General features: G+C 50.5%; 2 protein-coding genes across 2 annotated transcripts, besides 1 other annotated feature; one reads left to right on the top strand and one right to left on the bottom strand.

Moving 5' to 3' along the window:
- Positions 1–745: 745 nt before the first annotated feature.
- FPSE_09315 (uncharacterized protein) lies at positions 746–3,307 on the bottom strand (the record flags this gene model as incomplete). Its single annotated transcript, XM_009262432.1, has 3 exons — positions 746–884; positions 938–3,059; positions 3,154–3,307. 3 exons carry the CDS (start codon positions 3,305–3,307, stop codon positions 746–748), a joined length of 2,415 nt encoding a protein of 804 aa, XP_009260707.1.
- A 578-nt stretch (positions 3,308–3,885) lies between these two features.
- Positions 3,886–3,919: a microsatellite.
- A 5,986-nt stretch (positions 3,920–9,905) lies between these two features.
- FPSE_09314 (uncharacterized protein) lies at positions 9,906–13,895 on the top strand (the record flags this gene model as incomplete). The annotated part of the gene is made up of 5 exons (XM_009262431.1): positions 9,906–10,724; positions 10,784–13,075; positions 13,132–13,348; positions 13,406–13,676; positions 13,868–13,895. The coding sequence occupies 5 exons, from the start codon at positions 9,906–9,908 to the stop codon at positions 13,893–13,895; spliced, it is 3,627 nt and encodes a 1,208-aa protein (XP_009260706.1).
- Between the last annotated feature and the right edge of the window lie 265 nt (positions 13,896–14,160).

Below are 14,160 nucleotides of genomic sequence, written 5' to 3'. Positions count from 1 at the left end.
CTGTATATCGAACAAGGTATCTGAAAGCCAAACTGAACAGGCAGGACAATGAAACAAATAATAGATGAAACCAAGAATCGAAGAGGGTGCAGAATAAAGCAGACCCAAACCAAATATTCAAAACTGCATGTCGGTGGAAATTCCACCAAAGAATATTAAAAGAAGAGACAATAAAGGTGCCCCGGCATACAGAACAGAGGAAGTAAAAGGCGACACCGGCCTCCCTGGACCAGCTATCGCAGTCATTAACCTGTGCTGCCATTGCGCAACTGGCCCAGTTTCCTCTGCCCAGGGCGCAAGCCCAATGCGAAAACCGATTCCCGATCCCCTTCCTTGACCCCTAATAATGCCGTTTGACCCTTCGTAACCATGCAAAAAAGAGAGACGCAACGAAGAAGGCGAACCATGTGCCTATCAGCAGACAAAACTCGAAACAACTAACAGTAAAAACGAAACAGAAACTGGACATTGCGATTACCCGCCCTGCCTCGGGTATCGCCAAGGAGATAGTGAAATCAGAATCGTAAGGAGATGTAAATGTAAAGGAGATAGACAAGTCCAACTCCCTCCCGAGCCTTTCGCGCCGGAATTGACCAAGTGAGATAGCAACGAATTAACCCACAAACAAAACTAAACATGACGTAGAAAGCCAGAAAAGGTATATGCCTAGGAGACAAGAAAAAGCCCAAACCAGCCTAATGGCAAAAATAATAGGAAAAGTCATTTCAGTCATCACCAATTAATTTTAGTACACGCTGTCCTCATCGGCCCCCTGCGAGATCATCGAGGGAGTGGAAACATTAGAGGAAGCTTCAGGGTCGTCAACATAGCCGACGAGAGCCTGAGAGTGTAGTTTGAAAGAGTCGCCCATGAGTCGTGTCATGCTATTAAACGGTTAGCCATGTTGCGCTGAGATCATCAAACGATTGATACATACCCCCAAACGACAACTTCGTCCAAAATCGAGCCCCAGAGTCTTGCAACAACTGCACTCAGTTGGGACATGTAGTTCTCGTCAATTTCTTTGACCAGAAGCTGACGGACTTTGTTGTACATTGCCAGTTCCTCCTGGGTAGCAGGCTCCTCGTCGTGTTCCAGACGATAGAGCCAAAGTGACAGAATGATCATCAGATCCATGCCACAAAGCGCGTGCTCTACGCTCCAGTTGGTAGGCGATACACGGGCAATCCATCTCACTCCCTGGGAGACAACGGTTTCAAGACAATTGTAGCATTCGTCGATAACCTTGACCATCTCACTTGAACGCTTTACACGGTCACGAGCATGCGTCATCGCGGCCGCAACCTCGTAGGGTTCATGGTAGCGTAAGGCCTCTTGTACTGCCTTGAGGTCGACCTCTAGGCGGGCACGAGCGTTACGGTACATGGCTTTGGCGTTGAAGATCAAGGGGTGGCCCTTGTGAGGGGCGCTGATGGGAACCGGGAATGCTTCGGTCTCGCACATGTCAACAGACTTCTCCCATGTCTCCAGAGCCAGCCGCAGTTTGTACTCTGTAACCACATCTTGCAATGCTTCAGGGCTTCGCTTGTGATACCAGACCTCGAGGAACAAAGCATTGATCATGACACGGGTACCAAATGTGCTGTACCGAAGGGTCTCGCCCTGGAAAAGGTTGTCGTGAGCCTCCATAAAGGTCACAGTCGTGGAAGCTGCAAGGTGTTCTTGCCACGTCGCCTCATCTGCAACCTGCAAGTTCCAGAGTGTTTCGGTTGAAGGGAGCTGTAGATCTTCAAATTCGCTGAAACTGATGGCAGGTGTATGATTGTATGTGAGAGTCAGCAGGCCAAAGAAGATGTAGACTGCATAGTATGTACGGCGGCAGCCCTCGTCTTCGACCCATTCGGCACGAGTTGGCTTTGCGTTTGTGCGAGCTTCCTGGCGGAGCTTAAGCTCATACCTGTTACCGGCGACCATGTTGGCGAGCAGACTCTTGATCGAGCACGTCCATTCAAGGCCCTTGGGATCACCACTCCAGCTGGCAAAGATCATGTTCAGCAGGTTGCTCTGCATCGTCCACAAGGGGCACTTGCGAGAGCTGAAGTTCTCCTTACTTTGAAGAAATTGGTTAACCAAAACCTTGGAGCCGATGTGGAGCATGTATGCTTGTTCTTGATCAAAGGCATAAAGAGCACCGATGCTAAGGACTGCCAGCAACAGTTGGGGTGAGACTTTGGTAGGGTGAAATGAGGCTGGGTGCAGGAAAGGTAGATGGTGGTGGAATAGCCCAAAGTATGTTGAAAGGTATCGGTTTAGCGATCCAAGGCCAGGAAGACGGAATCCCTCAGGAATGGCATGCTCGCTGTCTGCATTGCGGATGTTGTCCAAAATAGCGTTGCGCTCATCGTCGCCTGACACTTCGGGAGCCTTGTAGCCAGCTTTGGATGACTCCGAAACCCAAGGGGATGGTGGCGCGGCGGCAGAGTTTGGTAACGAATTGATCATCGACTGTAGAGCGGGGACTAAGCCATTGCAATTTTGACCATTGATAGGAGGCAGTTGGTTAGACTGAGGCTGCATTGTAGCTCCGCTGGTGAAAGAAGGCTGCGACTCGAATGAACCAGACGCGCTTGAGGTTATTGAGTGTGCCTTGGGCTCAGCGACTGATTGAGACATGAAACCGTCCCACTGAACCTGGGGCAGTGCAATGGCACCGGATGGGTATGTCACTGTAGATTCCATGGCAGAAGCGTTATGGGGTGAGTATGCCATCGAAGGACTGTCCTCGTACGAGTGGTCTTCGCGCATCGCAGCTGTGGCTTTGTGGTGTAGATCGGCCACAAGCATTGCAGCAGCTTCCACGTCGAACATGGCATCGGCACCGGATTCCATTTGCTCCAGAGTTGATGTATCGATGGCGATTGATGATTTCGAGGGCGCGCCGACGGCGCGGGTCTTGGGGCCAGCCCGGCGCTTGCCGTCGCTGTGAAGTGGGACGCCGCCATCCTTGGCGTGGACTGTACGATCATGTCTGAGAAGAAGATCGCGACGGACAAAAGTGCTTCTGCACTTCATACATTTGAAAGGTCGCTCCTTTGTGTCTGCAAGATATGTTAGCTTGCCACCAAACTGGCAGAGAGGGGGGTTGCGGGTGGGTTGACCGTGGGCCGTTGAGAAGGGGGTAGTGTAACATACGTGATCGTTCATGGCGACTTCGATGTTCGCTCCTGCTAAAGGCCCTGTTACAGAACTGGCACTTGTATTTACGTTCGGGTGCCAGCGAGGCCTTTCGCGAAGAGGCTGTCGAGGCCGCGGGGGGCGGGAGGACTGCTACGTTTGCACCGGGCATTTTGACGTAGTCGGGTCGCGTTTTCCTAGGCGTGGATGGCGACAGGGGACGACGGCAAATTTGCGATCGGTAATCGGGCAATTAGGCCAAGCCTGACAGCACGATGGTTGAATATCGTCTGATTCGTAGAATGTTGTTACTCTCGCTCCTGCTCTCGACTGCTAGCTCTTCGCTTGCGCGGACTCCCGTGGGGTTTAAAGGGTGAAAGTGGTGATCTTGAATGTGATGATGGTCATTGGATATGATTGATCGATGGTCATGGAAAGGCGGCGATGCTGGTGTTGATTAAGGTTAAAGGCTTTGAACGGCCTCTTCGAAAGTTTGTACAGGTCGGTTGATAAGACGAAAGTGTTGCGGGATGAGTCGAGCTGGTGGTGATGGAGGGGGAATGTAGGAAGAAGGGGAATAAAAGCGAGGGGAGCAGACGTAGAAGACTTAGAGGGGCGGACGGGAGGGAGGGGGGAGAAATCCGGAGGGGAGAGTGACCCGGGAGTTGGGGGGGCACTTATTTTCTGGGTGGGGAGGGAAAGAAGGAAGGAGGGGAACCATCCATGGAAAACCAAGAAGAGGGAACAGGCGAGGGAGAGATGGAAGGAGCGAGGGAGGGAGGGATGATAGAGAGGGGTGGCTGAGAAGTCACTGGCTGAGGCTGGGTTGGGCTGGACGGCCAGCTCCCGGGACAATTGTGCCAGCGCAGTGCGGTGCAGCATACATACAACACAGCATTAGCACCTAGCACAGCACAGAAAGCATGGACTACCTGGTTAGTCTTTAGACAACTTGCACAGGACATACATAGCCCGAGGTCCACGGCTGCATAGATGGCATGGACATTGACCTTCCTTGGCGGGTATGTACTACTGGCGTGGACACGCTCGCTAGGAGGTACTTGTTCACCTGAGTGAACAGAGAACGAATGCAGGAATACTAATGCAGTCCAGCAGCGACTTTCAGTGCGTAGCCAACAATGCTAGGCTGGTGAGCCCCCCGTCACACCCCTGTGAGTCCAGGCCTCTCCCCTCTAAGCAGTCCGTATCGAGCATGTCCGTAGACCAGGTGAGCACCTACCTGGTCCACTTGCTGATACAATAGCGGGGCCCAATTCGGTGGAGGGGCGACGACGAGGGGCAGCTCAAGCCATCCATTGTGCTCCTAACCGTTTACGGACGAGCACTGGAAGAAGCAAGCACCTCAGCTTCTGAGCGAGGCGAACGAGCGCCGAACAAACCCAAAGGTGAAAATTCTGTCAGGAGAACCTAGCAGCAGCCAACGCCCTCTGTCAATTAAAAGCAGCACTGACTGATGGATGCTGGCTGAGACACTATGGCCGGCACGCAATCTAATGAGTTGGAATAATTGGCACGGAGCAATCTTAGCTGAGGTACGGAGCACGCACCGGGTATTAGACCATCTACCTACGTACTCTGCCACTGTCACTTCGACAGAGAGGCAAAAGGATACTTGCATAAGTGTAAGCATAAACGTGCCTCTAGGTACCGTCTTTTTCTTGGGTTCCTGCATCGGTGCAAACCTTGGCCTTTTGCTCTACCGGCTACAGCCAACTACATAGTACCTATGTAAGTCCTGAGGAGACGCCTCCACATGGACACGATGACATGTACTTGATGGAGACCACCCACGATACTAAGCAAGCAATTGTTCTTTTTTTACATGCCCCCAACGCAGAGACAACTAGAGACACGATTCCGTTTTGGTAACCGTCGGTCAAGAGCGACACATCGTATAATACTTGACGGTGATAGAGTCGGTGACGGCCACGAAATGTCGGAGTCAATGTCGGTGTCGAGAGACCTTGCTGAAAGTACAGGGAATGTATATCCACTCGCTCCGTAATTCATCCTGTCCGCCTCGAAGACTGGCGGTCCGAGTGCAGTAGTCTACTGGTCCGTTATCCACAGGCACGATGAGAGAGCTAGGGGGGCATGTCAAAAGCAAACAGGCCATAAGGGACGGAGGCCGGAAAATGGAAGTCAAAAAGGAGCAGGGGTAGGAGGTCTGATCAAGAACGCAGACTGGCAGCGGTATCGTCCAAACGACAAGGAAAAAGCAACGAAGCACGAGACACGCATTATCGCTGGCCAACAACGACAACACAGAAATAGAAAAGGCCAGAAGCGAGCAAGCAGATTTCCTAGCCGCCAGGCCTCAAGCAAGCAGCCCAAGCCAGTCACAGATCTTGGGAACGTGATCGCGAGATCATGAAATCATCCGGGGCTGGACTGACGGAAGCGATTAGGCGGGGAAGCCCTGAGAGCTCCATCATCATCACCAACCAACAACTCCTGGCTGGCATGGAAGGCCTTTGGCCGTTTCCTCTGTTATCTGACTCGGCGAGCATTGCGTTTCCATAGATAGATGCCTCTTGCTCAGTGCGTACCATCACCGTCTTTAATACATCCATCCCACCAGCGAAGTTGGGCGTAGCGTCATAGTACAGCGGCCTGTCAAAGAGAGATCCCGTTCCCAGTACACCGGCGCAGGGCCTAGGATGACCGTCGTCGCGGGCCCTCCTTGCATTCCGCGCCCCACTTGATGTGAGGCTCCCCTGGTCAAGCGTGTAAAGTCCTAGTGGGAGACGGACTATTACACGGGGAAGCTGATGAGACTTCCTGTTCACCTCGCGTCCGAGGAACCCCTGCATCAGGATGGCTGAATTTTATTTCTATGCACTGTACGTGTTTGGACGCCTGTCCTGCCATTATGTATAGTGCCCAGAAGGCCCTCGACACGGCTCGCTGCCTGAATTGCAACTCTGGAACAGTCTAATCTCACCATGATTAGATGTTTAATTTCATGGACCTTTTTATGTATATCATCAGACATTGTATCATTTTCGACGAAACACTTGTTGGAGCGAAAACCCAGACCGCCCAAGGTTCCGGCCTACCAACTCCATTCTGTTGCATATTTACGTCTTGATTTACCGATAGCGATTGATTTATCTGGGTACCTTTGTACTGAGATAGCTATGCACCCTCGATGGCTTATCATTCACTTCATCGGATACACCAAAGCGCGGTGGACTTTGAATGATTGTCGGTCATGCCGCGATGCTAGCACATCGACTGGTATGTGCTTGTACGGTGATGCCAGCAGCGACAAATCAATATGTGGAGGAAGATATCTTATACGGAGTATGCAAAGCCAAAATGCAAGGAGACAGGCACGAGATAGTGAGGGTGCGGACGTTCCACAAAAGAGGCAAACAATATGTACTCTATATGTATAACTCCGTCATCGAGCCTGTCATGAAATGAAGAATGAATCTGGCCCGCGAGATCGACAGGAGAACGAACGATCACTAATAATCAGGCATCACATTTCAGTCGACAAACTCAGTCAGGTATAGTCGCGATCCAAGAATCAAATCAGGCTTGTTCTTGGTGTCTCCTTTTAGCAGCTGGGCAAGCCTCTGGATGATTCATTCGCGTATCCACAACGCGTCAAAGCTCGTCGCCAGAGGAATGAGAATGGCTGCCAGCTCCAGGGAGACGAGTCGTGAGCTAGAAGGGTTCATCTCGCTATGGAAAGATTGGAAACTCTAGAGAGACGCTAATAGAGCCCCTCTCAGCTTGCCGGCCCCCTCGGATCTGCAACCTATTTGTCCTGCAACACTGTTGTACCCCGCAACGGTCGAACGGTACTGGCGCCCGAAAAGGGATCCAGCATTAATTCAAGTTAATTAATGGAAAGGATGGAGGGGGAGTCCATTGCTTCCAGAAGAGGAGGGGCTGCTGTTTTGCTGCACTTGAGCATTTGCATTTGTTTCCTCAAACGCTGAGCTGAATCTGAATCTGAATCGTCCCGACTAGTAACAATATCGAGACTGTTGAACGTGGAAGACCTATGCTTACCTTTTGTGTATTGGCCTGGTTCAGCCAACAACTGATGCGGGACGGCTCGGGACGCAACAAGCAGTGCTTATAACGACATACAGCTTCATCTCAGATATTCAGTGGTCATGACTTGTACAACATCTGGAACCTTAAATGATGGATAGTGAGCGCATAACTTTTCTCTCCAAAATCACAATGCATAATCTGGGCACTGTGTGTACAATCAGATACATCAATGTACATCTAGACTACCTGGGTACATGTCCCCTCTAACAGATAATAATGGAGTGCGGGTCCGCGGCAGTCTCCCGGAGTAGAGGGTGCCCTGGTTTGGGTTAGGCTCCACGTGGTGTCAAGGCGATAGGAAGCGGAGCATGTTTGCTACCCTTCTGTTGTTGTTGTTGTTGCTTTTCTTGACCTCCTATGATTTCTTGTGGTGGCCTTTAATCGATTTGAGGCCAGTGGAATGCAACCCATAGGTTTGGTTGTGTATATAATACTTACCTGACGATGTGAACTCTGTTTTAGTAGATCCACAGCGGCTTTGAGACTGCTAAACTCATTTCTGCGTATACGAAAGGTACGCTCGGTGGAAAATAATGGTCGTGCTTATGCGCCAGTCTCGTTGTCATGGGCGGTGGGTGCGCGGACTGGCTATAAACTAGACAACTGGGAGATGAGGATGAGATTAGACAAGGGGCTGTCGTCTCGTTTTATCTGAAGCTTAGCAAAAGACAAACTGTCGATGACCAGTACGCGGTTAAGAACCTGTTAGCAATAACTTGGAAGCATGACTTGATCGTTCTTCTGCTGACTCATTTCATGATAGTACTCCTTTAAATGAATGGTTGAAAAGAATGACCCGTCTCATTGCCATGACCTCTGTTGGTGATTAATAATTGGTACAAGACAAACAGTGTCGTCACTTGCAGTCACCACCAACCTGGGATACTAGGTAACTGGACAATGACTCCTGTTTGCGCACTCATCACCTGCAGCCTGCATGACATATTATGTACTTGCCTGCCCATCAGTACAGTCAATTCGTCGCCATTCCAAACCAGAACAGACCAGAATAGAACCGGCCGCTTGCGAGGTTTCATTGATCGTCCTCGCCCCGTACGGTGAAGTCTTGAGCGCTGAGCAGAGTTGAGTCTTGTGTACTCCTGTGTGTCCTTGAACCTTCTGCTACGCATCCTGGTCAGAGCTCGAGAAAGAACATTCGATGTTTTTGAATTGAAGCAGAACGCGATTCATGTGCTGGGAGGGGATTGTCACAGGAGAGACAGATGTACTATGTAAAGAGATGATAAGTAATAGAAGTAATAGCATGCTCCGCCGTACTCTTGTCCAGCCAGGGCCAGTCAAGTGTTGAAGGAGGCAGGTAGTAGTGAGTCCGGACTACACTCTCCCATCTATCATAGCTATTAAGGTAGGCAAGGCAATATTGATTTCGAGCTGTGTTCTGTGTATATTGGAGCTGACTGTACCCTAAGTTAATCACCTGCCGTGGAATCCATCTGGCCACTGCAACGCAAGGATGGGCAGGGCAGGGCGGGCAAGATGATAGTATTTGGCAGAATTGACACGGTTATTATGCTGTGTCGGCCCCGTTTCTCCTTTCGCATGTAGCAGAATCGGAAACCCAACCAGTTACCTAAAAGGGTTGACGAATGGGACATGGACGGTTTCACTGCGACGTGATTTTTATAGTGGAGAAATAAGCCCAACAGCGAATTTACAATACGTACATACCTGGGTAGGTACCTGTTAAAGTCAGAAGATATCAATGTTGAAATGTCGAACGAGTGGACAAGATTTGCCAACTGCGGAACAACAGAGTGATAATAGACCTGCTATGTGACAAGGTCTCAAGGGCATATGTGCTAAACGGAAAAAGGGATTGGATGCATGTTAATCAAATGCGCAAAGACGAGCCCGGAGGAAGCACAGTAGGACCCCTCATCAGGCTCTAAATGATTAGCCTGTTCAACTGCTTCCACATCAACATTGGTCAATCAAATAATCAATCAGCCAGTACGATCGAAATGCCCGGTCTTTTTCTTCTTCTCGAACACTCAGATTAATAAAACTCCACTGCTTGGAAATTGTCTGCTGCCGATAGAGGTTGTCGATGGGACAGCGATCCGTTAATACCAAGGTACAGAGCTATTTGCGCCGGGCTGTATGTAGATAGGTCGGTCGCCTGCCACTTAAACGTTACCTCTACCATGGAAGTTAGTTGCCCGCTGTGACCTCTTTCTCTGGCAGTCTGTCTGTCTGTGTCTGTCTTCTTTCTATACCGTCTTTTCACAGACGCTGCGCAGCGCTTTATCATCCTTCGACCAAATTGGCCCCTCTGCTCTGCTTTGTATCTTCGTTCCAACTTAGTATCGTTTCAGTCAAACCGCCTGTCGCCGCTCTCCTCCTTGCCCTCACTCCTTCTCCTGTCAGCCCCTCGCCGTCCACTCGCATCGAGCCTGGTCCCAGCGCGCTCACCCATCTAAGCAACCCCCCCTGGATTCTTGGCCCTCTATTCTACTCTACTCCGTGTTCTGCCTTCCACAGCAAGGCCTGCAACCATCCCGCGACTCGCGACTCCTTGTAATTCTCGTGGCATGCTGCTGCTGTGCCGTTTCTTCCATATCTCAAACTAAAATCCTCAAAATCGGCTTCCTCTTGATCAGCAATAGGGCCCGCCGTTTTTGACCATGCCCTGAGGTGAGCTTTGCAGCCGCAACATGCTCAAGATACAGACCGCCGCCGTGCCGCCAAGTATCCACTCTTCGCGCACTATCCACGACCCCTCCGGCGACTCAAAGTCCGTTTCCGTGCGCATCACGTCTACCCCCGTTCAAGCTTCCGAACAACAATACTCAACTACTCGGGCTGATCCCGCCTGGGGCCTCATGAACGGCATCGTCGGTACCGCCCCCATGGGCGCCATGTACGTCCGCGCCCTCTACGATTACGAGGCCGACGATCGCACCAGTCTCAGTTTCCACGAAGGAGACGTTATCCAAGTCATCACCCAGCTCGAGAGTGGCTGGTGGGATGGTGTTATAAATGGCGTTCGAGGCTGGTTCCCAAGCAACTACTGCCAAATTATAACGAGTCCCGACGATATACCCGACAGTGCCCACAACGGTGCCTTTGATGTCGTCGAGGATGATGTCGAGGACCCTGAGATTTACGACGATCAGTATGATCAAGACGACGACTCTGAACTGGATGGCCCCATCGCACTGCCGCTCGAGGGGACTGATGGGGGAGACAGTTCAAGGGCCGATTTCTGGATTCCGCAAGCAACCCCCGATGGGCGCTTGTTCTATTACAATATGATGACAGGAGACCGCAGCATGGAACTGCCTTTGGAGTCTCCTGTATCTAACAATGAGACTGGCCCACGAGATCGAATGAATGTCAATATCCCCGATAAAACTAGGCCACCTCCTGAGATGATGGCTCGTGGTCTTACCCAAGACGAGGACGACGAATCTTTGACATCTGCATCCGAGGCCGAAGGCGACTCGTCGAGACTAACCACACGTCGTGCAAAGGTACTTAAAAAGATAGCAAAGGCTACTGCTGTATAAGTAAAATTGCTAACACTCTTCAGAACCGCCATCGTTCTTCTTTTGGTGCTCTGTCGCCATCGACATCCATGGATTCAATCAACGGCGCATCACCTGTTGGCCGTACTCGAAATGGCGCTTCGTCAAATGGCCTTCTCTCTGCAGGGCAAGTTCCCAACATAGCATCAGCAACCTCGTTTACTAGCACCACTTACAACCTTCCCACTACGGCCACCGTTCCTCGATCGTTCTTTGATGATGGTTCTACACCTTCTCTAAGCTGGACCCTGCTTGTCTCTAACATGCGACGAGCTATTGACCGCTATCGCGAAGCTATCATGAACAACAACCGTTCAGAATATGTAGCGAAAGCTGAAGACATATCAGATCACTTACGATTGCTGCTCGCCGCTGGTTCGGGGACTACTGACAACCATTCGGGCCAACCGTCTATTATATCGACAAACAAAGCTCTGTATCCCCACTTCCGAGATATGATGTCCAAGTTCTCCAAGCTCGTCATTTCTTCCCATATAGCGGCTGCGGATTGGCCCAATGCTGAGTCTATCCAAAAATGTCTGCAGGAGGCCGATGGTGTTCTTATGGGTGTGTACAGCTATGTGGAAGTGGCTCGACAACAACGTGGCGAGGAGATTCCTCGACTCTTCCCTGGATTTGTCATTGGCAGTACTACAGGTGGCAGTTGGCAAAACAACGGCCTAGGTCCGCGAGATGAAATCACGGCCAATTTCCTCGAAGACGAGGAGGGTGTTGTGGAACCAACTGCAATCTTGGATAACAAAATGCTCGAGCGATTGGACGAGCAGAAGCGCATTCTCGTATCCAGCATCCGGGAACTCGACAAGAGCCTAGTTGTGATGGAGAAGATTGTCACACCTTACAGACACGAAGTTATCGGCAACAACGTTTGCTTTGCTGGTGGGAGGGTTCTTGATACATTCAGACAATGGATTGCCATGATTGAGTCCATTGATCTGTCTTCTCTAGGCAACAGCTTCCAGACACCTCAGTTAACTGACCTCGGCACCAACAAGCAGAGTCTTTACGACAACATATCTGATCTCATCCTTGGATGCCAAGCTGTCGCTGGACCTTTGGCTGACGAATGGTCCGAAGTTCGTGGCGAGGCATTGGAGAACCGTCTGGACTATGTGCGACAATGTGCCCGGGCATTGGAAACTAATTCCTCGCATATCGGCTTCTCTCTTCAATTGTTATCCGAGCAGGTTCAAATTAACATGCAATCACACCAGATAGAACCTCGCCCACGAGAGAACTCCTTTGTCCGAAGCACTCTGCAAAGAGGCGAGACAATGCCCTACGATCGTCCACATCAGCGTACAGAATCGAGAACCGCTCCGGTGCGACCGCCTCTTATCACATCACAGTCGTTCACTGAAGGCGAGCCTGCACCCGGCAATATGCGCAGAGGTGACTATTCCAAGGTGAAGAAGATCTTTGGTGAAGACCCGTCTCCGCAAGTTCCAGTAACGGAAGACACACCGGAATTCTTGCTCTTGGATTACGAGCACGAGGTATCTTGGGACAGCAAGACTTCGCCGCCTACTGTCAAGGGAGGATCCTTGCTCGCCCTTGTCGAGCAATTAACTCGTCACGACAAGCTTGATTCAAATTTCAACAACACATTCCTCCTCACTTACCGATCTTTTACAACGGCCCGAGAACTCTTCGAAATGCTTATCAAGCGATTCAACATTCAACCGCCGGAGGGTCTCAACCCGATTGATTTTGAGATTTGGAGGGACCGAAAACAGAAGCTTATTCGATTCCGCGTCGTCAACATCCTCAAGAACTGGTTTGATAATTTCTGGATGGAGGACCATAACGACGAGTCAAAACAACTTGTTCGAGATGTCTACAGCTTCGCGAAAGATACGGTCAAATCGACAGAGACACCCGGCTCAGCACCTTTAATGGCAGTCCTTGACCAAAGGCTGAGCGGCAAGGATGCTGGTGCTCGCAGGATGATCCAAACGGTGAACCAGAACACGCCGACGCCGATCATGCCCAAGAACATGAAGAAGCTGAAATTCCTGGATATTGACGTGATTGAATTCGCGCGCCAGCTCACGATTGTCGAGTCTCGCTTGTACGGCAAGGTCAAGGCGACAGAGTGTCTAAACAAGACCTGGCAGAAGAAGATCCCTGAGGGCGATCCTGACTTGGCCCCCAATGTCAAAGCACTTATCCTCCATTCAAACCAAATGACGAACTGGGTCGCCGAAATGATTTTGGCACAAATGGAAGTCAAGAAGCGAGTGGTAGTGATCAAACACTTCGTTTCCGTTGCCGATGTGAGTCACTCGAATCATGATATTTGTCCATCACAAGATGACTAACTTTAGCATAGCGTTGTCGTGTTCTGAACAACTTCTCGACACTAACATCGATTATCTCCGCACTGGGTACTGCACCCATTGCTCGTCTCAAGCGGACATGGGACCAAGTGCCTCAGCGTACACATGCCACATTAGAATCAATGCGGAGAGTGATGGCGAGTACCAAGAATTTCGGCGAGTACCGTGAAGCTCTTCATGCCGCTAACCCACCTTGTATTCCCTTTTTCGGTATGTCCCCCTTTCCGAGAATTAGGCTATGAATGGTAATACTCACAACCAGCAAAGGTGTCTACTTGACCGACTTGACATTTATCGAAGATGGTATTCCTTCCATCATTAAGAAAACTAACCTCATCAATTTTGCCAAACGTGCTAAGACCGCTGAGGTCATTCGGGACATTCAGCAGTATCAGAACGTCGGGTACTCACTGCAGCCTGTACCCGAATTGCAAGACTACATCCTGAACAACATGCAGGCTGCTGGTGATGTACACGAGATGTATGACAAGAGCTTGCAAGTCGAGCCTCGTGAGCGCGAGGATGAAAAGATTGTGAGGTATGTTGCATTGCGGAATACACCCGCATCGTATGGGGCGGTGTCCTCTTTCTTTTGAGTCGCTATTTTACGATAGTTGTCACATCAAGGTTGCCAGTTCGCATTAGCAGCTCGCTTTCTTTGTCCCTTGTTTTCCTTTTCTTGGCCAAATATGGAAAGATCTATGCTTACTTGATGTTTCTTAATTACAGGGTTTTGGCCGAGTCTGGGTTCCTCTAAGCAATGAAGCCTTGCGAATGTTCGAAACATCTATGCGGCTGCGAGTCCCAAGCATCTAGTTTTGGAAAGCGGATCGAGAACGGACCAGGATGGGTGGTATTGCAACACCATCAGCCATTCTGACAGATTATGGTGGTCCCAAGTGGCCATGACTTGCGGCGTATGTTGCACTGCAAACCATTAGAAGTGGCAGGAAAGCGGCACGACACCACAGCGCAGGATCGGGAGACGGCCCGGAGGAGTTGGTGTGGTAGCATTTGGTAAC

This window comes from Fusarium pseudograminearum, chromosome 3 (genome assembly GCF_000303195.2).
Source record: "Fusarium pseudograminearum CS3096 chromosome 3, whole genome shotgun sequence".
In the NCBI taxonomy this organism is placed as follows: domain Eukaryota; kingdom Fungi; phylum Ascomycota; class Sordariomycetes; order Hypocreales; family Nectriaceae; genus Fusarium; species Fusarium pseudograminearum.
Note: the sequence above shows the minus strand (reverse complement) of the source record. Positions and strands in the feature narration are given on the sequence as shown.